General features: G+C 42.9%; 1 protein-coding gene across 1 annotated transcript in view; it reads left to right on the top strand.

Moving 5' to 3' along the window:
- Nucleotides 1-19,337, top strand: part of LOC134352259 (transient receptor potential cation channel subfamily A member 1-like) — a 130,342-nt gene that overhangs the window by 8,378 nt on the left and 102,627 nt on the right. Inside the window, exons 4-7 of the mRNA XM_063059549.1 lie at nt 1,526-1,540; nt 4,812-4,973; nt 5,682-5,791; nt 15,096-15,186. Of these exons, the coding sequence (XP_062915619.1) occupies nt 1,526-1,540; nt 4,812-4,973; nt 5,682-5,791; nt 15,096-15,186 (378 nt within the window). The remainder of the gene's footprint in view (nt 1-1,525; nt 1,541-4,811; nt 4,974-5,681; nt 5,792-15,095; nt 15,187-19,337) is intronic.

Below are 19,337 nucleotides of genomic sequence, written 5' to 3'. Positions count from 1 at the left end.
CAAATTTCAGGATCATTGGGACCTCTTCTGGGGCAGGTCGGACCTGTACAAGAGAGAGGGGTTACACTTGAACTACAAAGGGACCAATATCCTTTCAGGGAGGTTTGTTAGTGCTATTGGGGAGGCTTTAAACTAGATTTACAGGGGGATGGGAACCAGAGTGCCAGAGCTGACAGTGTGGCTGAGGTGAAAATGAATGATGTTAAAAGTTCAAGTAAATCCGCTAATAGAAAGGTTGTGAGTGGTGGTAAAAATCTTCTAAGGTGTATGTATTTCAATGCTAGGAGTATTGCGGGGAAGGCGGATAAGTTGAGGGCGTGGATTGACATATGGAATTATGACGTTATAGCAATTAGTGAAACTTGGCTACAGGAGGGGCAGGACTGGCAGCTTAATATTCCAGGGTTCCAATGTTTCAGATGTGATCGAGGCAGAGGAATGAAAGGTGGGGGAGTAGCATTGCTTGTTAGAGAAAATATTACAGCAGTGCTCAGGCAGGACGGATTAGAGGGCTTGTCTACTGAGTCCTAATGGGTGGAGCTGAGAAACAGGAAAGGTCTGGCCACATTAGTGGCATTGTATTACAGACCACCCAATAGTAAACAAGAATTGGAAGAGCAAATCTGCAGAGAGATAGCAGGCAACTGCAGGAGACATAAAGTTGTGGTGGTAGGGGATTTTAATTTTCCATATATTGATTGGGTCTTCCATAGTGTTAGGGGTCTAGATGGTTTAGAGTTTGTAAAATGTGTTCAGGAAAGTTTTCTAAATCAATATATAGAGGGGCCAACTAGAGGGGATGCAATATTGGATCTCCTGTTTGGAAACGAGTTAGGACAAGTGACGGAAGTCTGTGTAGGGGAGTACTTTGGTTCCAGTGATCATAACACCATTAGTTTCAACTTGATCATGGACAAGGATAGATATGGTCCTAGGGTTGAGGTTCTGAATTGGAAGAAGGCCAAATTTGAAGAAATGAGAAAGGATCTAAAAAGCGTAGATTGAGATAGGTTGTTCTCTGGCAAAGATGTGATTGGTAGGTGGGAAGCCTTCAAAGGAGAAATTTTGAGAGTGCAGAGTTTGTATGTTTCTCTCAGGATTAAAGGCAAAGTGAATAGGAATAGGGAACCTTGGTTCTCAAGGGATATTGCATCTCTGATAAAGAAGAAGAGGGAGTTGTATGACATGTATAGGAAACAGGGAGTAAATAAGGTGCTTGAGGAGTATAAGAAGTGCAAGAAAATACTTAAGAAAGAAATCAGGAGGGCTAAAAGAAGACATGAGGTTGCCTTGGCAATCAAAGTGAAGGAGAATCTAAAGAGCTTTTACAGGTATATTAAGAGCAAAAGGATTGTAAGGGATAAAATTGGTCCTCTTGAAGATCAGAGTGGTCGGCTATGTGCAGAACCAAAGGCAATGGGGGAGAACTTAAATAGGTTTTTTTGCGTCTGTATTTACTAAGGAAACTGGCATGAAGGCTATGGAATTAAGGGAAACAAGTAGTGAGATCATGGAAACTGTACAGATCGAAAAGGAGGAGGTGCTTGCTGTCTTGAGGAAAATTAAAATGGATAAATCCCGGGACCTGACTGGATGTTCCCTCGGACCTTGAAGGATACTAGTGTTGAAATTGCAGGGGCCTTGGCAGAAATATTTAAAATGTCACTGTCTACAGGTGAGGTGCCAGAGGATTGGAGAGTGGCTCATGTTGTTCCGTTGTTTATAAAGGGATCGAAAAGTAATCCGGGAAATTATAGGCCGGTAAGTTTAATGTCGGTAGTAGGTAAGTTATTGGAGGGAGTAATAAGAGACAGAAGCTACAGGCATTTGGATAGACAGGGACTTATTAGGGAGAGTCAACATGGCTTTGTGCGTAGTGGGTCATGTTTGACAAATCTATTGGAGTTTTTCGAGGAGGTTACCAGGAAAGTGGATGAAGGGAAGGCAGTGGATATTGTCTACATGGACTTCAGTAAGGCCTTTGACAAGGTCCCGCATGGGAGGTTCGTTAGGAAAATTCAGTCACTAGGTATACATGGAGAGGTGGTAAATTGGATGACATTGGCTCAATGGAAGAAGCCAAAGAGTGGTAGTAGAGAATTGCTTCTCCGAGTGGAGGCCTGTGACTAGTGGTGTGCCACAGGGATCAGTGCTGGGTCCATTGTTATTTGTCATCTATATCAATGATCTGGATGATAATGTGGTAAATTGGATCAGCAAATTTGCTGATGATACAAAGATTGGAGGTGTAGTAGACAGTGAGGAAGGTTTTCAGAGCCTGCAGAGGGACTTGGACCAGCTGGAAAAGTGGGCTGAAAAATGGCAGATGGAGTTTAATACAGACAAGTGTGAGGTATTGCACGTTGGAAGGACAAACCAAGGTAGAACATACAGGGTTAATGGTGAGGCACTGAGGAGTGCAGTGGAACAGAGGGATCTGGGAATACAGATACAAAATTCCCTAAAAGTGGCATCACAGCTAGATAGGGTCGTAAAGAGAGCTTTTGGTACATTGGCCTTTATTAATCAAAGTATTGAGTATAAGAGCTGGAATGTTATGATGAGGTTGTATAAGGCATTGGTGAGGCCGAATCTGGAGTATTGTGTTCAGTTTTGGTCACCAAATTACAGGAAGGATATAAGTAAGGTTGAGGGAATGCAGAGAAGGTTTACAAGGATGTTGCCGGGACTTGGGAAACTCATTTACAGAGAAAGGTTGAATAGGTTAGGACTTTATTCCCTGGAGCATGGAAGAATGAGGGGAGATTTGATAGAGGTATATAAAATTATGATGGGTATAGATAGAGTGAATGCAAGCAGGCTTTTTCCACTGAGGCAAGGGGAGAAAAAATCCAGAGGACATGGGTTAAGGGTGAGGGGGGAAAAGTTTAAAGGGAACATTAGGGGGGGCTTCTTCACACAGAGAGTGGTGGGAGTATGGAATGAGCTGCCAGACGAGGTGGTAAATGCGGGTTCTTTTTTAACATTTAAGAATAAGTTGGACAGATACATGGATGGGAGGTGTATGGAGGGATACGGTCCGTGTGCAGGTCAGTGGGACTAGGCAGAAAATGGTTCGGCACAGCCATGAAGGGCCAAAAGGCCTGTTTCTGTGCTATAGTTTTTCTATGGTTTCTATGGAATTAAAAGGTTGAGCATGTTGGGACTAATGTTCTAATGTTCTTGCACATATTTCAATGCAATGAGTATTGTAGGATCGGCAGATGAGCTTTGGCATGCATCAGCACATGGAATTATGACATTGGAGCTACTAGTGATACTTGATTGCAGGAGAGGCTGGACTGGCAGCTCAATGATGCGTGATTCTGTTGTTTTGAACAAGAGTGGGAGGAACTAAAGGGCGAAGAGTGGTCAGAGAAAATATCACTCCAAGGATTTTGGGCAGTTTAGATTGATCTTGCTGCTCAGTGTGAAAGGGAAGATATCTTTCAGTATCATTTCCCATTGTCTGACTAGAGTTTCTCCTCAAAAGGTGGCTACATTGATACATCTCTACAGAAAGAAGGGATTCCTAGCGTGCCAGTGTTCCTGGAACACCTAGGCATTTGTTCAACTGTGAATGCCTGTATAAAAAGAATTTCAGGATAGAATATGGTGACAATAGAGCCTCCCGTCTACTGCAGGGCAGCTACCATAGCATATAGTGGTGCAGCTTGTTAGGATGCTGTCTACTGAACATCCGTAGAATGAATCAGTATGGGTGTGCATAATCCAGTTCTCTTTGGCCTCCTCAGAAAGCAAAGGCATTGGTGAGATTTCCTATGGTGCAGAATGTTTTCTGGGTCCATGATATATTGTGTGAGATATGCACTCCCAGTTTCCACAGCTGTGCCACCCATGTAAAGAGGGGTGTGAGTGGTGCGAGCTCTTCTGAAGTCAGTAATAATCTCCTTTGTCTTGTTGACATCGACACAGAGGTTATTTGCCTGGCACCAGGCCTCGAGCCCTTCCACCTTCTCTCTGTAGGCCACCTTATCATTGCCTTGATCATCCATGCCTAGCAAACAATGAGTTGAGCAGTACACCCTATGAGTGGTCTATCTGCAACCAATTAGTTTCCACAAAGCCTCTACTTTCTGAGAAGTTCCTGTAGATTTGGCAAACTTTGACAAACTTTAATAGATGCACATTGGAGAGTATTCTTTCTGGTTGCATCATGACCCAATGTGGAAACACCAATGCCCAAGAACATAAAGGTCTCCTGAAGGTGGTAGATACAGCCCAGTCCATCACAGAGCACATTTACTTGGAGTTCTGCTGCAAGAAAGCAGCATTCATCATCAAAGACTCTCACCATCCAGTCCATGCTTTCTTCTCACGATCACCATTGGGTAGGAGGTACAGGATCCTTAAGTCCCACACTACCTCTACAATCATCAGGCTCCTGAACCAACATGGATAACCTCACTCATCTGAACTCTTGAGCTGATTCTACAACCAACAGGCTCACTTTCAAGGACTCCAGAACTCATTTTTTCAGTATTTTTTTTATTTGCATGGCCTGTCTTCTTTTGCATATTGGTTGTTTATCAGTCTTTGTTTATGTAAAATTTTTCATATGTTTTATTGCATTTCTATATTTTCTCGTAAATGCCTGCAAGAAAATGAATTTTAAGGAAGTATATGGTACCTTGATAATAACTATACTTTGACTTTGAAGTCAATCAATGACTAATTTTAAAATTATTTTAATGGTGCACAGCTCCACTGCACAGAGTTAATTATTGTGTAAATATAATGTGTTCTATCTGGGAACAACTTTCATATGATTCTCATCACTCTTTTTGAAGCGGATATTGAAGCAAAGACATCTGGAATGATGCAGACACCAATCCACTATGCTGCAAAATATGATGCTGCTAGTTCCTTGAACTGTCTGCTGAAACATGATGCCGACATAAATGCTAGAGACTACAAACAGCGAACACCTCTACAACTGGCGACTGAGCTTGGTAAGGTGCACTATTTATATTGGCTGCTACCTTTTGCATGCTATCCATGCTTCTCAATGCTGAACGTGCCCTAGATTCTGCTGGCCCCAAGGACGCTTACTTATTTGCCAATCATATTCATTCAAGATTCAAGATTGTTTATTAACTTTCTTTAGTACACAAGTGTAAAGGAGAATGAAATGTGTTACTGCAGATCTCAGCACTGAGAACACACAAAAAGGTTTGCGTTTCATAACATCACTTCCTTGATGCGCTTTCTTTCTTTTCTTTCCCTGACTAGCTAATTTGCCTTTTCCTTATTTGGGGGTATGTCAGAAGCACAGCTCCTTAGTGATGGAGGCAAAGATCAGGAAAAGACTCTTTAGTCAGTTCCATGTCTTTAAATGTGGATCCCTTTAAATGTCACACCCTTCAACGTAATCCCATGTTTGGTTCAGATGCCTATTATCTGAAGGTTCTCATTAAGATCCAATAACAATCCAGTTGTTAAAAACCTGCAGTTAAATAATGAACACAAGAGATTTTGCAGATCCTGGGAATCCAGAGCAACACACAATATGTTGGAGGAACTCAGCAGGCTAGGCAGCATCTATGGAGAGGAATAAAGAGGTGACATTTTGAGCTGAGACTCTTCATCAGATATGGTGATCTTTTCTGTTTCCACGTAGCATGCTTCCAATCATGAAATTGTTCTGCATTTCCTTTCAGATCGAACTGAGTCAGCTCGACTGCTGCTACAGTTTCAGGCAGATGCAGGAACATATGACAACACAGGACAGCTATGTTTAACTCTGATGGCTGCTAATATGCCTCAGCTTGTGAGTAATTTGAAATATCTGTTTAAATTTGCTTGTAAAAAGATTGCAATTCAATGGAAGTAAGGGAAGTAGGCACACAATACAGAGTTCCTCTGTGGCCATTCCCATCAGTAACAGATACACACCTTTGGATACTGTTGGGAGGGTTGACCTCTCAGAGACCAGCAGCAGTAGCCAGGTCAGTGGCACTGTGGCAGCTCTGAGGCAGGGAAGGGTGAAGTCAGTCAGAGTGACTGCGATTGGGAATTCGATAGTAAGGAGCATTGATAGGCATTTCTGCAGTCACAATCAAAACTCTAGGATGGTATAAACAGGAGGAATTCTGCAGATGCTGGAAATTCAAGCAACACACATCACATTTGCTGGTGAACGCAACAGGCCAGGCAGCATCTCTAGGAAGAGGCACATTCGACGTTTCGGGCTGAGACCCTTCGTCAGGACTAACTGAAGGAAGAGCTAGTAAGAGATTTGAATGTGGGAGGGGGAGGGGGAGATCCAAAATGATAGGAGAAGACAGGAGGGGGAGGGATGGAGCCAAGAGCTGGACAGGTGATTGGCAAAAGGGATATGAGAGGATCATGGGACAGGAGGCCGAGGGAGAAGGAAAAGGGGGAGGGGGGAAAACCCAGAGGATGGGCAGGGGTATAGTGAGAGGGACAGAGGGAGAAAAAGGAGAGAGAGAGAAAGAGTGTGTGTATAAAAATAAATAACGGATGGGGTACGAGGGGGAGGTGGGGCATTAGCGGAAGTTAGAGAAGTCAATGTTCATGCCATCAGGTTGGAGGCTACCCAGACAGAATATAAGGTGTTGTTATATTCCTTATAACAACACCTCAGCAGGGGTGATATACTGCATCCGGTGCCCCCAATGTGGCCTTCTATATATTGGCGAGACCCGACGCAGACTGGGAGATTGTTTTGCTGAACACCTACGCTCTGTCCGCCAGAGAAAGCAGGATCTCCCAGTGGCCACACATTTTAATTCCACTTCCTATTCCCATTCTGATATGTCTATCCACGGCCTCCTCTTCTGTAAAGATGAAGCCACACTCAGGCTGGAGGAACAACACCCTCTATTCCGTCTGGGTAGCCTCCAACCCGATGGCATGAACATTGACTGCTCTAACTTCCGCTAATGCCCCACCTCCCCCCTCGTACCCCATCTGTTATTTATTCATATACACACATTCTTTCTCTCTCTCTCCTTTTTCTCCCTCTGTCCCTCTGACTATACCCCTTGCCCATCCTCTGGGTTTTCTCCCCCCCTCCCCCTTTTACTTCTCCCTGGGCCTCCTGTCCCATGATTCTCTCATACCCCTTTTGCCAATCACCTGTCCAGCTCTTCGCTCCATCCCTCCCCCTCCTGTCTTCTCCTATCATTTTGGATCTCCCCTCCCCCTCCCACTTTCAAATCACTTACTAGCTCTTCCTTCAGTTAGTCCTGACGAAGGGTCTCGGCCCGAAACATTGACTGTACCTCTTCCTAGAGATGCTGCCTGGCCTGCTGCGTTCACCAGCAATTTTGATGTGTGTTTCTAGGATGGTGTGTTGCCTCCCTGGTGATTCAGATTAATTTCTTTAATCTATGTACTGTATATGGAAACATACAGTGAAATATTTAGTTTGCAATCACTACCGACACAACAATGGATGTCCTGGGAGCAGCCCGCAATTGTTCAAATCAGATCAAATTCAAGTTTAATTATCATTCAACCATTCATGAATTCAGCCAAACGAAATAGCATTCCTCCACATTTTACCGTCAACAGAGCATGGCACCATGTTCATCAGAATAACAAAGGCAGAATAAAACATTTCCTCCCTCTCATCTACCCATCCAGCCACTCACATTTCCTCCCTCTCATCTACCCACCCAGCCACTCACACACACAGATAGTCCTGCAACACCATGACAGGCTGGGCCTCCAGCCTCCACTGCACTCACTGACGACAGCCTCCAACTTCTCCAGTGGATCTGCAAATTAGCAGATGCAGGGCCAGGGTTAACGATGTCTTGCACTGGGTAGAGGACATTCTGAGTGTGGAGGGTGAACAGCCAGAGGTTGTGATCCATATAGGTACCAGTGATATAGACAGGAGCAAGTATAAACGTGATCAAACTGACATTGACCATGGAAAGATTGTTAGTGCCAGATGGGATGGAAACCACAACAGTAGGGCAACAGATGGTAAGGTTGAGGGTAAGGAAGATGGTATGATGAGTAAATTTGAAAAGAAGAACAGCAATGGGTAGGCTGATAAATGTGGTGGGATTGATGGACTGATATGAGTTTATTGTAAATCTTGGAGTACTATGGGTAAGGAGGATAAACCTAGAACCTGGAATTATGATGTTGTTACCAATACAGGTTCATTGAGGGACAGGACTGGCAGCTCAATAACCCTCAGATTTGGTGTTTTAATGTGATAGAGATGGGGATAAAAGAGGTGGAGAGGTTGCACTAGTGATAAAGAGGGATATCTCAGTAGGACCCAGAGGACACATAGAAGGCTCATCCACATGGACAGTTTGTGTGGAACTCCAAATAAGAAAGGTGCAATTACACTGACGGGATTATACTATAGGCCCTCAATAGCCACTGGGATGTGGAGAAATAGATTGTAGACAGATTATAGAATGGTTCAGAAACAACAGGGTTGTCATCACAAAATAATCTGCAGGTGCTGGGGTCAAAGCAACACTCACAACACGCTGGAGGAACTCAGCAGGTCCGGCAGCATCCGTGGAAACGATGAGTCGACGTTTCGGGCCGGAACCCTTCGCCAGAACTGTAGGGGGAAGGGGCAGACGCCCTATAAGGAAGGTTGGGGGAGGGTGGGAAGGAGAAGGCTGGTAGGTTCCAGGTGAAAAACCAGTAAGGGGAAAGATAAAGGGGTGGGAGAAGGGAGGCAGGGAGGTGATAGGCAGGAAAGGTGAAGAAAGAATAGGGGAAAACACAATGGATAGTAGAAGGAGGCGGGACCATGAGGGAGGTGATAGGCAGCTGGGGGAGGGGGCAGAGTGACATAGGGATAGGGGAAGGGAGGGGGAGGGAATTACCGGAAGTTGGAGAATTCTATGTTCATACCAAGGGGCTGGAGGCTACCTAGACGGTATATGAGGTGTTGCTCCTCCAACCTGAGTTTAGCCTCATCATGGCAGTAGAGGTGCCATGTGTCTATGTGTCCTCTGGGTTAAACTCAGGTTGGAGGAGAAACTCCTCATATACCGTCTAGGTAGTCTCCAGCCCCTTGGTATGAACATAGAATTCTCCAACTTCCGGTAATTCCCTCTCCCTCCCTTCCCCTATCCCTATGTCACTCTGCCCCCTCCCCCAGCTGCCTATCACCTCCCTCATGGTCCCGCCTCCTTCTACTATCCATTGTGTTTTCCCCTATTCTTTCTTCACCTTTCCTGCCTATCACCTCCCTGCCTCCCTTCCCCCACGCCTTTATCTTTCCCCTTACTGGTTTTTCACCTGGAACCTACCAGCCTTCTCCTTCCCACCCTCCCCCCACCTTCTTTATAGGGCCTCTGCCCCTTTCCCCTACAGTCCTGTCGAAGGGTTCCGGCCCGAAACGTCGACTCATCATTTCCACAGATGCTGCCAGACCTGCTGAGTTCCTCCAGCGTGTTGTGAGTGTAACAGGGTTGTCACTGTAGGGGACTTTAACTTCCCCAGTACTGATTGGAACTTCCTCAAAATAAGAAGCTTAGATAGGATGGTATTTCTTCAGTGCATCCCAGAGGGATTCTTGAAACAGCATGTGGAGAGTCCTGCTGGAGGAGAAATTATATTGAATGTGATTTTGGGAAATGAACCAGGCCAGATGACAGACCTGATTGGGTGAACAATTAGGAACAGTGACCACAATTCATTATATCTTAAGATAGTAATGAGTAAAGATAAAATTGGATCTTGCGGGAAGGTACTAACTTGGGAGAGGGAAAATTATGTCAGGATAAGGCAGGAGCTAAGGGTTTTTGGATTGAAGCAGGTGCTGTTGGACAAGTCTACATCTGATATGAGGGACCATCTGATCAGAATTCATGATCAGCACAGAGTAAGGAGTAAGGAGTAAAGACAAGGATGGTAAGGTAACAGAATCTTGGATGACCTGAATGGCCCTAAATTTGGCCAGAAAGGAAAAGGGAGCATGCTTGAGATTTAGGAAGCTAAAATCAGACTGGGCCTTTGAAGAATATGATGACAGTGGCCTTCTTAATCACTTAAGCAGGTGATTAGGAAGGCTAAAAGGGACCATAAAATATCCTTGGTAATTCCAAAGTATTTTACACTTGCATTAAGAAAAATAGCACAACTAAGAAGATAATAGAATAAAGGTGGGAATTTGTGATCTGAGCCAGAGCAAGTGGCAGAGGTATCAAATGAATATTTTGTGTCAGTATTCATCTAGGGCAGGGGTTCCCAACATTTTTATGCCATGATTCCCCTACCATTAATCAAGGGGTCTGTGGTGTTCAGGTTGGGAACCTCTGATCTAGGAGAAGGAATTGGTGGATAGTGATGGCAGTGTGGGACGTGATAATGTGCTGAAACTGTTTGAGATTGAGGAGGTGGTAGTGCTGGGGCTTCCGAAGAGCATTAAGGTGAATACATCCAAAGGACCTGATGGCATATATCCCAGAATATTGAAAGAAGCAAGGAGATTGCCGGGGCTTTTATGAAGAGGTTTGTGTTCTTACTAACAACAGGCAAGACCCTGGAGGACTAGAGAACAGCAAATGTTAAGTCTTTGGTCAAGAAGGTATTGGATAGAGCTTTGGTAGAGAAGCTATTGTAGAAGGTACTGAGGATAGGATTTATACAAATCTGGAAACGCATAGCTTGATTGGGGACAGTCAGCATGAAAATTTGCGGTTCATACCTTATAAATGATTGAGCATATTGAGGAGATGAGAAAGGAGCTTGATGAGGATAAGCCAGTGGGCGTTATCTATAGGGACTGTACTAAAGTTCCCTCATGTTCGGTGGATCCGGAAGATAGAGGTGGATGAGATTGCAAGTTTGGATTTGGAACAGGCTTGCCCTTAGGAGACAGAGTTGGGGTGGCAGGTTGTTACTCTGGCTGGAGGTTCATGATCTGTGGTGTTCTGCAGAGATCTGTGCTCAGACCTCTGCTGCTTGCGATTATATATCAATGAGTCGGATGAAAACATAGATGGCTGGATTAGTAATTTGTTGAATGATACTCAGATAGGCAGAGTTATGAACAGCGTAAAGGTCTATCAAAGAATACAACAGGATATAGACCAGTTACATGAATGGGCAGAGAAGTGGCAAAGGGAGCTAAATCTGGACAAATGTGAGGTGTCGCACAAGGGAGGTAAAATGATAGGAGAAGGCATACAGGGTAGACCCCTTAATTGCATTGAGATACAAAGGGGTCTGATCCATAGTTCACTGAAAGTGGCTGTGCAAGTGGATGGGGGGGGGGTAATGAAGCCCTATGAGATACTTACCTTCATTGGTGGGAGTTGTGGGTATAAGAGTAAGGAAAGATGCTGCAGATATATAAAACTTTAGTCAGACCACACTTGGAGTATTGTGTGCAGTTCTGGTTGCCCCATTATAGGAAGGGTCAGAAGAGTTTTACCAGGATGGACAGACTTGGATTGTTCTTCTGAGGCTGAGGGGAGACCTGATAGAGACATAAACAGGGTAGACAGTCATAATCGTTTCTTCAGGGTAGGAAGGAAAAACACCAGATGACATGCTTTTAAGGTTGGGGGAGGGGTGTTGCAAGGACAAGTTTTTTTTAAACTCAGAGAATATTAGATACGTGGAATGAGTTGCCAAAAGTGGAATCAGGCAGTTTGGTGGTGTTGAAGAGACTTTGAGACAGACGCATGACTATGAAGCAAATGGAGGGACACGGATGGTGTGTAGGAGGAGAATATTTAGTATAAATTGGCATCAAGACAGGAACAACACTGTGGGCCAAATGGCCTATCCATTGCCGTAGTGTCCTTTGTTCTATGTCCTAATGCAATAATACTGCGATGCTGCTACATGAATGACCTGCTGGGGCCATTTGCAGCTCCAGGTTGCTCCAGTATCTGCCCCCTGCACCCACCCTCCTCCCCACCAGACAGCCGACCACCATACTCTCTGCCCTTCACTCCCAGTGACTGGCATGTCTGTCAGTCACTCAACCAACCATGCTACCAAACAGACTCTGTCCCCAAGACATCAATACTGAACAATCAGGAACTCCCAAGATGGAACTAGATAGATGCTTGAGGGAAAATAATTTCCAGGGCTACAGTGAGTGAGAGTGACTGGACTGAAGTACTATAACATCACCAACATAGACTCACTAGGTCAAACAACATTCACCTTCATGATAAAAATTGTTCAACTCCTTCCCACTATCCCCCCTCCTTCAATTATTCCCAAAAATCCTCCCCTAGGAGTGAATCCATGCTCTTCCCCCCGTAACCACAATGCCACCACTCCCCACTACTGGTAAATTTCTCATTCCTCCTGAATCACCACTTCTTCTTCCACAAGTTACTTTGTAGCCATAGGGTACCACCATTTAGGATGGCACTTAGAAGACCATAAGACATAAGACAAAGGAGCAGAAGTCGGCCATTCGGCCCATCGAGTCTGCTCCACCATTTTATCATGAGCTGATCCGTTCTCCCATTCAGTCCCACTCCCCCGCCTTCTCACCATAACCTTTGATGCCCTGGCTACTCAGATACCTATCAATCTCTGCCTTAAATACACCCAATGACTTGGCCTCCACTGTTGCCCGTGGCAACAAATTCCATAGATTCACCACCCTCTGACTAAAAGAATTTCTTCGCATTTCTGTTCTGAATGGGCGCCCTTCAATCCTTAAGTCATGCCCTCTCGTATTAGACTCCCCCATCATGGGAAACAACTTTGCCACATCCACTCTGTCCATGCCTTTCAACATTCAAAATGTTTCTATGAGGTCTCCCCTCATTCTTCTAATCTCCAAGGAATACAGTCCAAGAGCGGACAAATGTTCCTCATATGTTAACCCTCCCATTCCCGGAATCATTCTAGTGAATCTTCTCTGTACCCTCTACAACGTCAGCACATCCTTTCTTAAATAAGGAGACCAAACCTGCCCACGGTACTCCAAGTGAGGTCTCACCAGCGCCTTATAGAGCCTCCACATCACATCCCTGCTCCTATACTCTATTCCTCTAGAAATAAATGCTAACATTGCATTCGCCTTCTTCACTACTGACTCAACCTGGAGGTTAACCCTAAGGGTATCCTGTACGAGGACTCCCAAGTCCCGTTGCATCTCAGAACTTTGAATTCTTTCCCCATTTAAATAGCATTGATCATTTGTTTCGTTACTGAGAAAGGAAGGCAAAAATTAATGCTACACAAGAAATTGGCTTACCTGTGGTCTCTAATGGCCTTATGGATAGATGTATATATTTAGAGTGGTCAGCTAATGTTCATAGTGTTTCAGTGCACAGATGGATGTCTTCCTGGACAAGGTATGAATAGACTATCTATGGATTTGTAGTCCACCCTATGCCATTATTTTTAGATACATGTGTCCCCTGCTTTTCGAGCATTTGCTTTACGAAACCTCACTGTTATGAAAGACCTACATTAGTACCCTGTTTTCGCTTTCAGAAGGTGTTTTCACTGTTATGAAAAAAAGCAGTGCGCGAAAAAATCAGCACGCGATAAAAAGCCGCGCGCGCCCCAAGCAGCTGTTCTCCCCCAGATTCAGAACGGTATTCTCGCCGGCATTGCTGAAACACATGCCTGTGAGCAGCCGTTTGCAAGATGAGTTCTAAGGTATCGGAAAAGCCTGAAAGAGCTTGTAAGGGTGTAGCACTTAGCGTAAAACTAGACATAATTAAGCGTTTCGATTGTAGTGAACGAAGTGACGACAAAGTGAGTTTGGCTTGTGGAAGTTGACGAAGATGATGTTGAAGAGGTTTAGGCATCCCATGACCAAGAACTGATAGATGAAGAGCTAATGCAATTGGAAGAGGAAAGGATAACAATCGAAACCGAATACAGTAGAAGCAACTGCGTGAGATTTTCTCTGCAATGATAAAGTACGACTTTAATTTTGAAAGGGTACGTCGGTTTAGGGGATATTTGCAATATGGTTTGAGTGCTTACAAAGAACTGTATGATAGAAAAATGCGCGAGGCTCAGCAGTCAAGCAAGCCTTCCACACCAGCCACAGCAGACAACGAACCTCGACCTTCGACATCGAGGCAGGCAGACATAGGAGAAGATGACCTGCCTGCCCTGATGGAAACAGACAACGATGAGATGACACCCCAGTGTCCCACCACCCCAACCCCCGGGCCCCTGACAGATACTGATTTGCGGAGAATGCAGCGGTAACAGGGAGACACACAGCACATCTTTAAGAAAAAAGCAGAAATAAACATGCTAATTAATTAGGTGTCGCCCGACACGTAATTGTTGGCCCAGATCAGAGGTGACGCAACCGGCAATCGGCACTGATGTGGGCCGACAATTATGTGCCAGACGGCACCTAATTAATTAGCATGTTTATTTCGGCTTTTTTCTTAAAGATGTGCTGTGTGCCTCCTGGCTACTGCTGGACCCCTGCATGCTTCGCGGCAATGTATCAGTCGGCGGCCTGGAGGGTGGGGGCCACTGCACCACCCCAACCTGCGACAACTCAGCCTAACACACCACCATCAGCGCTGTCCCAATTCCGGTAATTGATACTACACTGTACATACATTATTTCTACTTTATATCGGCTGTGTATTTTTACGTGTTATTTGGTATGATTTGGTAGCTTCATAGCTTAAAGGTTACTGGAGAGAGTGTTTTTGCCAACAGCGCTTGTGTGAGATTTTCGCTACGGAGAACAATGCAGCAATGATTGTGGAAAAGTATTTCTACTTTATATAGGCTGTGTATTTATCATATTATTCCTGCTTTTACTATATGTTACTGTTATTTTAGGTTTTATGTGTTATTTGGCATGATTTGGTTGGTTATTTTTGGGTCTGCAAACTTTCTCAAAATTTTCCCATATAAATAAATGGTAATTGCTTCTTCGCTTTACGACATTCCGACTTACGAACCGTTTCATAGGAACACTCTACCTTTGGTTGGCGGGAGAAATCTGTACTGCAAAGCACAGAAGGAGGAGAAGGACTTTAATATAATTCTGGAGCACACAGTGAATATAGGAAATTTTTTCCCAAATCTTCGGCACACCATCGTGGGTCGGAAGGCCTGTATTGTGCTGTAGGTTTTCTATGTTCCTATGTTTCTTGCAGGCGTACACAGCTTTGGATCAGTTTCTTGTCAAGGACAGAGCGAACCGAAAACAGTACTTCATGCTGAACATCTTGATACCCCAACCTTCGGGTAAGCTGACTCATTTATCTGCTCAGTCAATGTGATATTTAAAAGTTGATTTGCACAAACAGACTGAGCCTCAGCTGAACACTGAGGACTCATATGCCTGTATTTTGGATTTTAAAGTTCCACAATTGTCAAGGGGCATATGTTGCTGAACATGTTGAACGTGTTAGACAATTGCCCAACCTCATACATAACAGTCACATGGTATAGCCCGATGAATAATGAAAACTTCAATTACACCAGGTAAATTTCTCCCCCATTATGTCTATACTAATTCCACTGTTGCAAATCCTCCCTGTTCTGTGACAAGTAGGTACAACATAGTTTTTGATTTGACTTTCTGATTTGCATTTACATTTGGAATTAAGTTACATAAAATATAATTTTTTTGAGTAACCAGTAATTTATAAACTGATTTAAAACAAGTTCAAGACCATAGTGTTACCAGGATTACCCTTTAGTAATAATGATTAGTTAGTCACAGAGATAATCTGTATTTACTGACAAGTACCTTTATTGTTTCAACTAACAAGCACATGGATTTACACAACAGAATACTTGTGTGCACATCTACTAAGTTTCCCTGACCCTCCACAAACAGACAAAGAATTGAAAAGGTAATACCCAGGAAAGTAGTCTACGCTCTGATGTGGGTCCTTCATGTCAGTGAAGTTTGTTCTCTGGAGAGTTGTCACTGTGTTGCATTCCAAGCTGTGTACTTTTGAATAGTTCTTTCAGTTCAAATATTCAATTTCAATCTCGTTGGCTCGAGGTCAGCTGACTGACCTATGTTACCCTCTTCCACAGTGAGAACTGGTAATTTATGCTTCTTTGTTCTAAATCAATTACCAAACTAGTAACCAGTTCAAATCACTCGGGGCAGACACAGACACCACCAATCACAAATCTGCATGATATATCACACCAAAGAACACCTCATAAATAACATTATTTAGAAATGATCTCTAGTTCAGCAGATTACTTGGAGTATCATTGTCTCTTCTTTAAAATACTCATTCAGCTGAGCAAAACCACTTCACAAAATGGAGGATGCAGAGCAGCCTCCATTACTTTGCCTTCATGGCAAGAAAAAAAACAAATGGTCTGTCTCCTTCCACTGCCTTTGATTCATTTGAATACACAGATTTGTAGACTGTAGTTCTTTCTGGACCAGCATTTATCTAACAGTAACTTTTATATTCTCTAATATTTATTAGACAAATGATTCTTCCGTGCTCAGACTACATCTCTGTTACAGATTTTATCTGAAACAATCATTACGCAACCAATCTTTAGCGTAAATGTTCAAATAATTTTAAAATAAAGGAACAACAGAAATAAAGAGAATTAACCCACTGGATTTCAACAATCTCTAAACTTTACCGGCAACAGTTTTACAGTGTTGTTCCTAGCTTGGCAGTATTAAAGATCAGAAGATATAGGAGCAGAATTAGACCCATTTGGACCATCGAGTCTGCTCCACTCTTTCATCGTAACTGAATTTGTTCATTCTTCTGCCATCTCCCTGTAACCTTTGACTCACTGGCTAATCAAGAACCTATCAACCTCTGCTTTAAATGTACCAAATGACTTAGCCTCTACAGCCATCTGTGGCACTGAATCTCACAGATTCAGAGAAAGCTACTAGAGTGATATCTAGATCATAAGACAATATGACATTGGGACAGAATGAGACCAATCAGCCCACTGAGTCTGCTCCACTATTTAATCATGTTTGATTTATTTTCCCTCTCAACTCCATTTTCTGCCTTCTTCCTGTAACCATTGACACACTTGAAAGATTGGATATTCTGGACCTGCACCAACCAAGCTTTAGAAGATGAAAAATGACTGGATTAGAAGATGCTGATGAGTCTTGACAGAGGGGATGTAGAGAGTATGCTCCCACATGTGGGAGAATCCAGAGCCAGCAGGAATCTGAATGCTGAATGCTTAGACCATTACCTAATTTAAAAAACACATCTCCCTGTCTTTCTACAAAGCAAGTGATTTCCTCTTTATGAAGTCAAATTTGCAACCTGCTCACAAACCTTCCCACAACTGATCAAAGGCAGTCATTAAGAGGTTTTCCATCTTCATTGGTGGTTAGCTTAACAATGAAATTATTGGGTATTGAAAGGTCTGGACAGCAGATTCAAAACATCTGTTCAAATACGACAAAGGCTGAGGAAAGTAAATTAAATCAATTAAATTAATCTAGAATAAAAGGCAAGTGACCCTGAAACCAATAAATGGGGAGTTGGAAATTTGAGTTAGCTGGTGGAGTTGGAAAAGAGCACGGAAGCTGCAATTGCTGAGTTGATGAAGAAAAGATCCTGTAGGATGAACAGGTTGATGGGTAGTGAAAGTGAGTTTGAGATAGAGGAATGGAATGAAGAGAGTGAGGAACGGAGACCAAGGTATGAGATGTCAAACTCTAAGGAGTCAGGGGACAAACAAAATAGGATAGCAAAACAACAGAAAGATTGAGATTAAAGCAATTGTAACACTGAGCGAAGGCGGAGTGTCTTTTGGTGAATGGTACCTGATTCATTTGACGAAGATAATCAAAAAACTTATAGGTGAGGTCAAAAAAGCCAAGATTTTACGAAATGGATAGCTATTAGTGATTTATCGGGACAGTGCTCAACAAGGCAAAGTGATAAGATTAAATAAAATTGACGGCAAAAAAGTACAATGCTCAATACCCAACAATAGAAAGTGGACTAGAGGAGTTATTTTGGGTATACCAACAAAACTTACTATGGATGAGATTAAACAGAACATAAAAGGAGCAAAAATTATTGAGGCCAAACATTTGAAAGTTACAAGAAACGGGAAAAAGTGTGATAGTTTATCGGTTATGATCAACTTTGATGAAGAGAGATTGCCGACTAAAGTTTATTTAGAGTATATGTGTTATGAGGTCAGAATATATATACCACCGCCTTTAAGAAGCTTTAAATGTCAGAAATTCAGGCATATTGCGGCGGTCTGCAGAGGGATGATGTGGAAGATGCGCTGGAGAACATGAATATGGGAAATGTGAGGTGGGAGCTAGGCTGAAATGCTGCAATTTTGGTGAGGAACACAGTGCAGCTTATCAAGGGTGCATTATTAGCAAGAAAGAAGCTGAGATACAATATGTAAAAGTAACTCAAGGGATCAGTTATGTAGAGGCAGTGAAAGCACTTGCTGGAAAAAAGGCTATCAAGCAAACAGGGAATAATAAACCGGTGAACTGTGAGGGATGTAATATGATAAATAAGGACACACTAATTATGAGTAAGAAGGATTTCATACTGTTTATGGTAGATGCAATTAACTGTTCAGCGCAAACCAAAAAAAATTAAAATTATAGTCAAGTCTGCAGAAAAATATCTTGGTATTACAGGGCTTAGGTGGGAAGCAGTCAAAGATACACTTAATGGTGGATCAAACAGTTCACAGGCAGGAGAGGCAGGAATTTAATAAGTTATATATATTACAAGGGAATGAAAGGAGTCATCACAAATGGTCAAGAATTTACGAAATATGTACCAGAATTTAAGGAAAAACCTCAGATTTTATGTTACAAGAAACATGGTTGAAACCCAGGGTAAATGTGCAGAACTCCATCAACAAAGAGAAGTACACAATAAGAACAACTGTGAGTTGGAAAGAGATTGGATGAAACGGTACTGCATTTAAAGGAGACAGTTTCTGAAAAAGATGCTTGTTGTCAAAAATTCAGTGACATGGAAAACAGATTAAAATGGAGGAACTTATTCCAAAGTTACAAAAGGAAAAAGGAATTTGTTGCAAAGTGAATTATCTACATTCGGATTATAAAATGAAAACATGGAATCAACTGAGGAAGAATTTCAAGATCTTAATAAACAACTACAGGTTTTGATTCAAGTAAAGGAACACTTGGAAATAGCAGATAGACTTGGAAAACAACAATCTTAAATGTTAAGCATGCAATAATGAATATTCTCAAGCAAGAAACTTTTACTTTTGCAAATGATTCAAATGAAATTAATGTAATTTGAGGCAATGCAATTATTTGGAAACCACATGACAAAATTTGAGAAGGCCTGTTTCTGTGCTGTAGTTTCTATGGTTTCTATTGGTCCGTGTGCAGGTCAGTGGGACTAGGCAGAAAATGGTTC

The sequence above is a fragment of the Mobula hypostoma genome, chromosome 9 (genome assembly GCF_963921235.1).
Source record: "Mobula hypostoma chromosome 9, sMobHyp1.1, whole genome shotgun sequence".
NCBI classification, from domain to species: Eukaryota; Metazoa; Chordata; class Chondrichthyes; order Myliobatiformes; family Myliobatidae; genus Mobula; species Mobula hypostoma.
The sequence above is the reverse complement of the archived record's forward strand: the minus strand, read 5'-3'. Positions and strand labels throughout refer to the sequence as shown.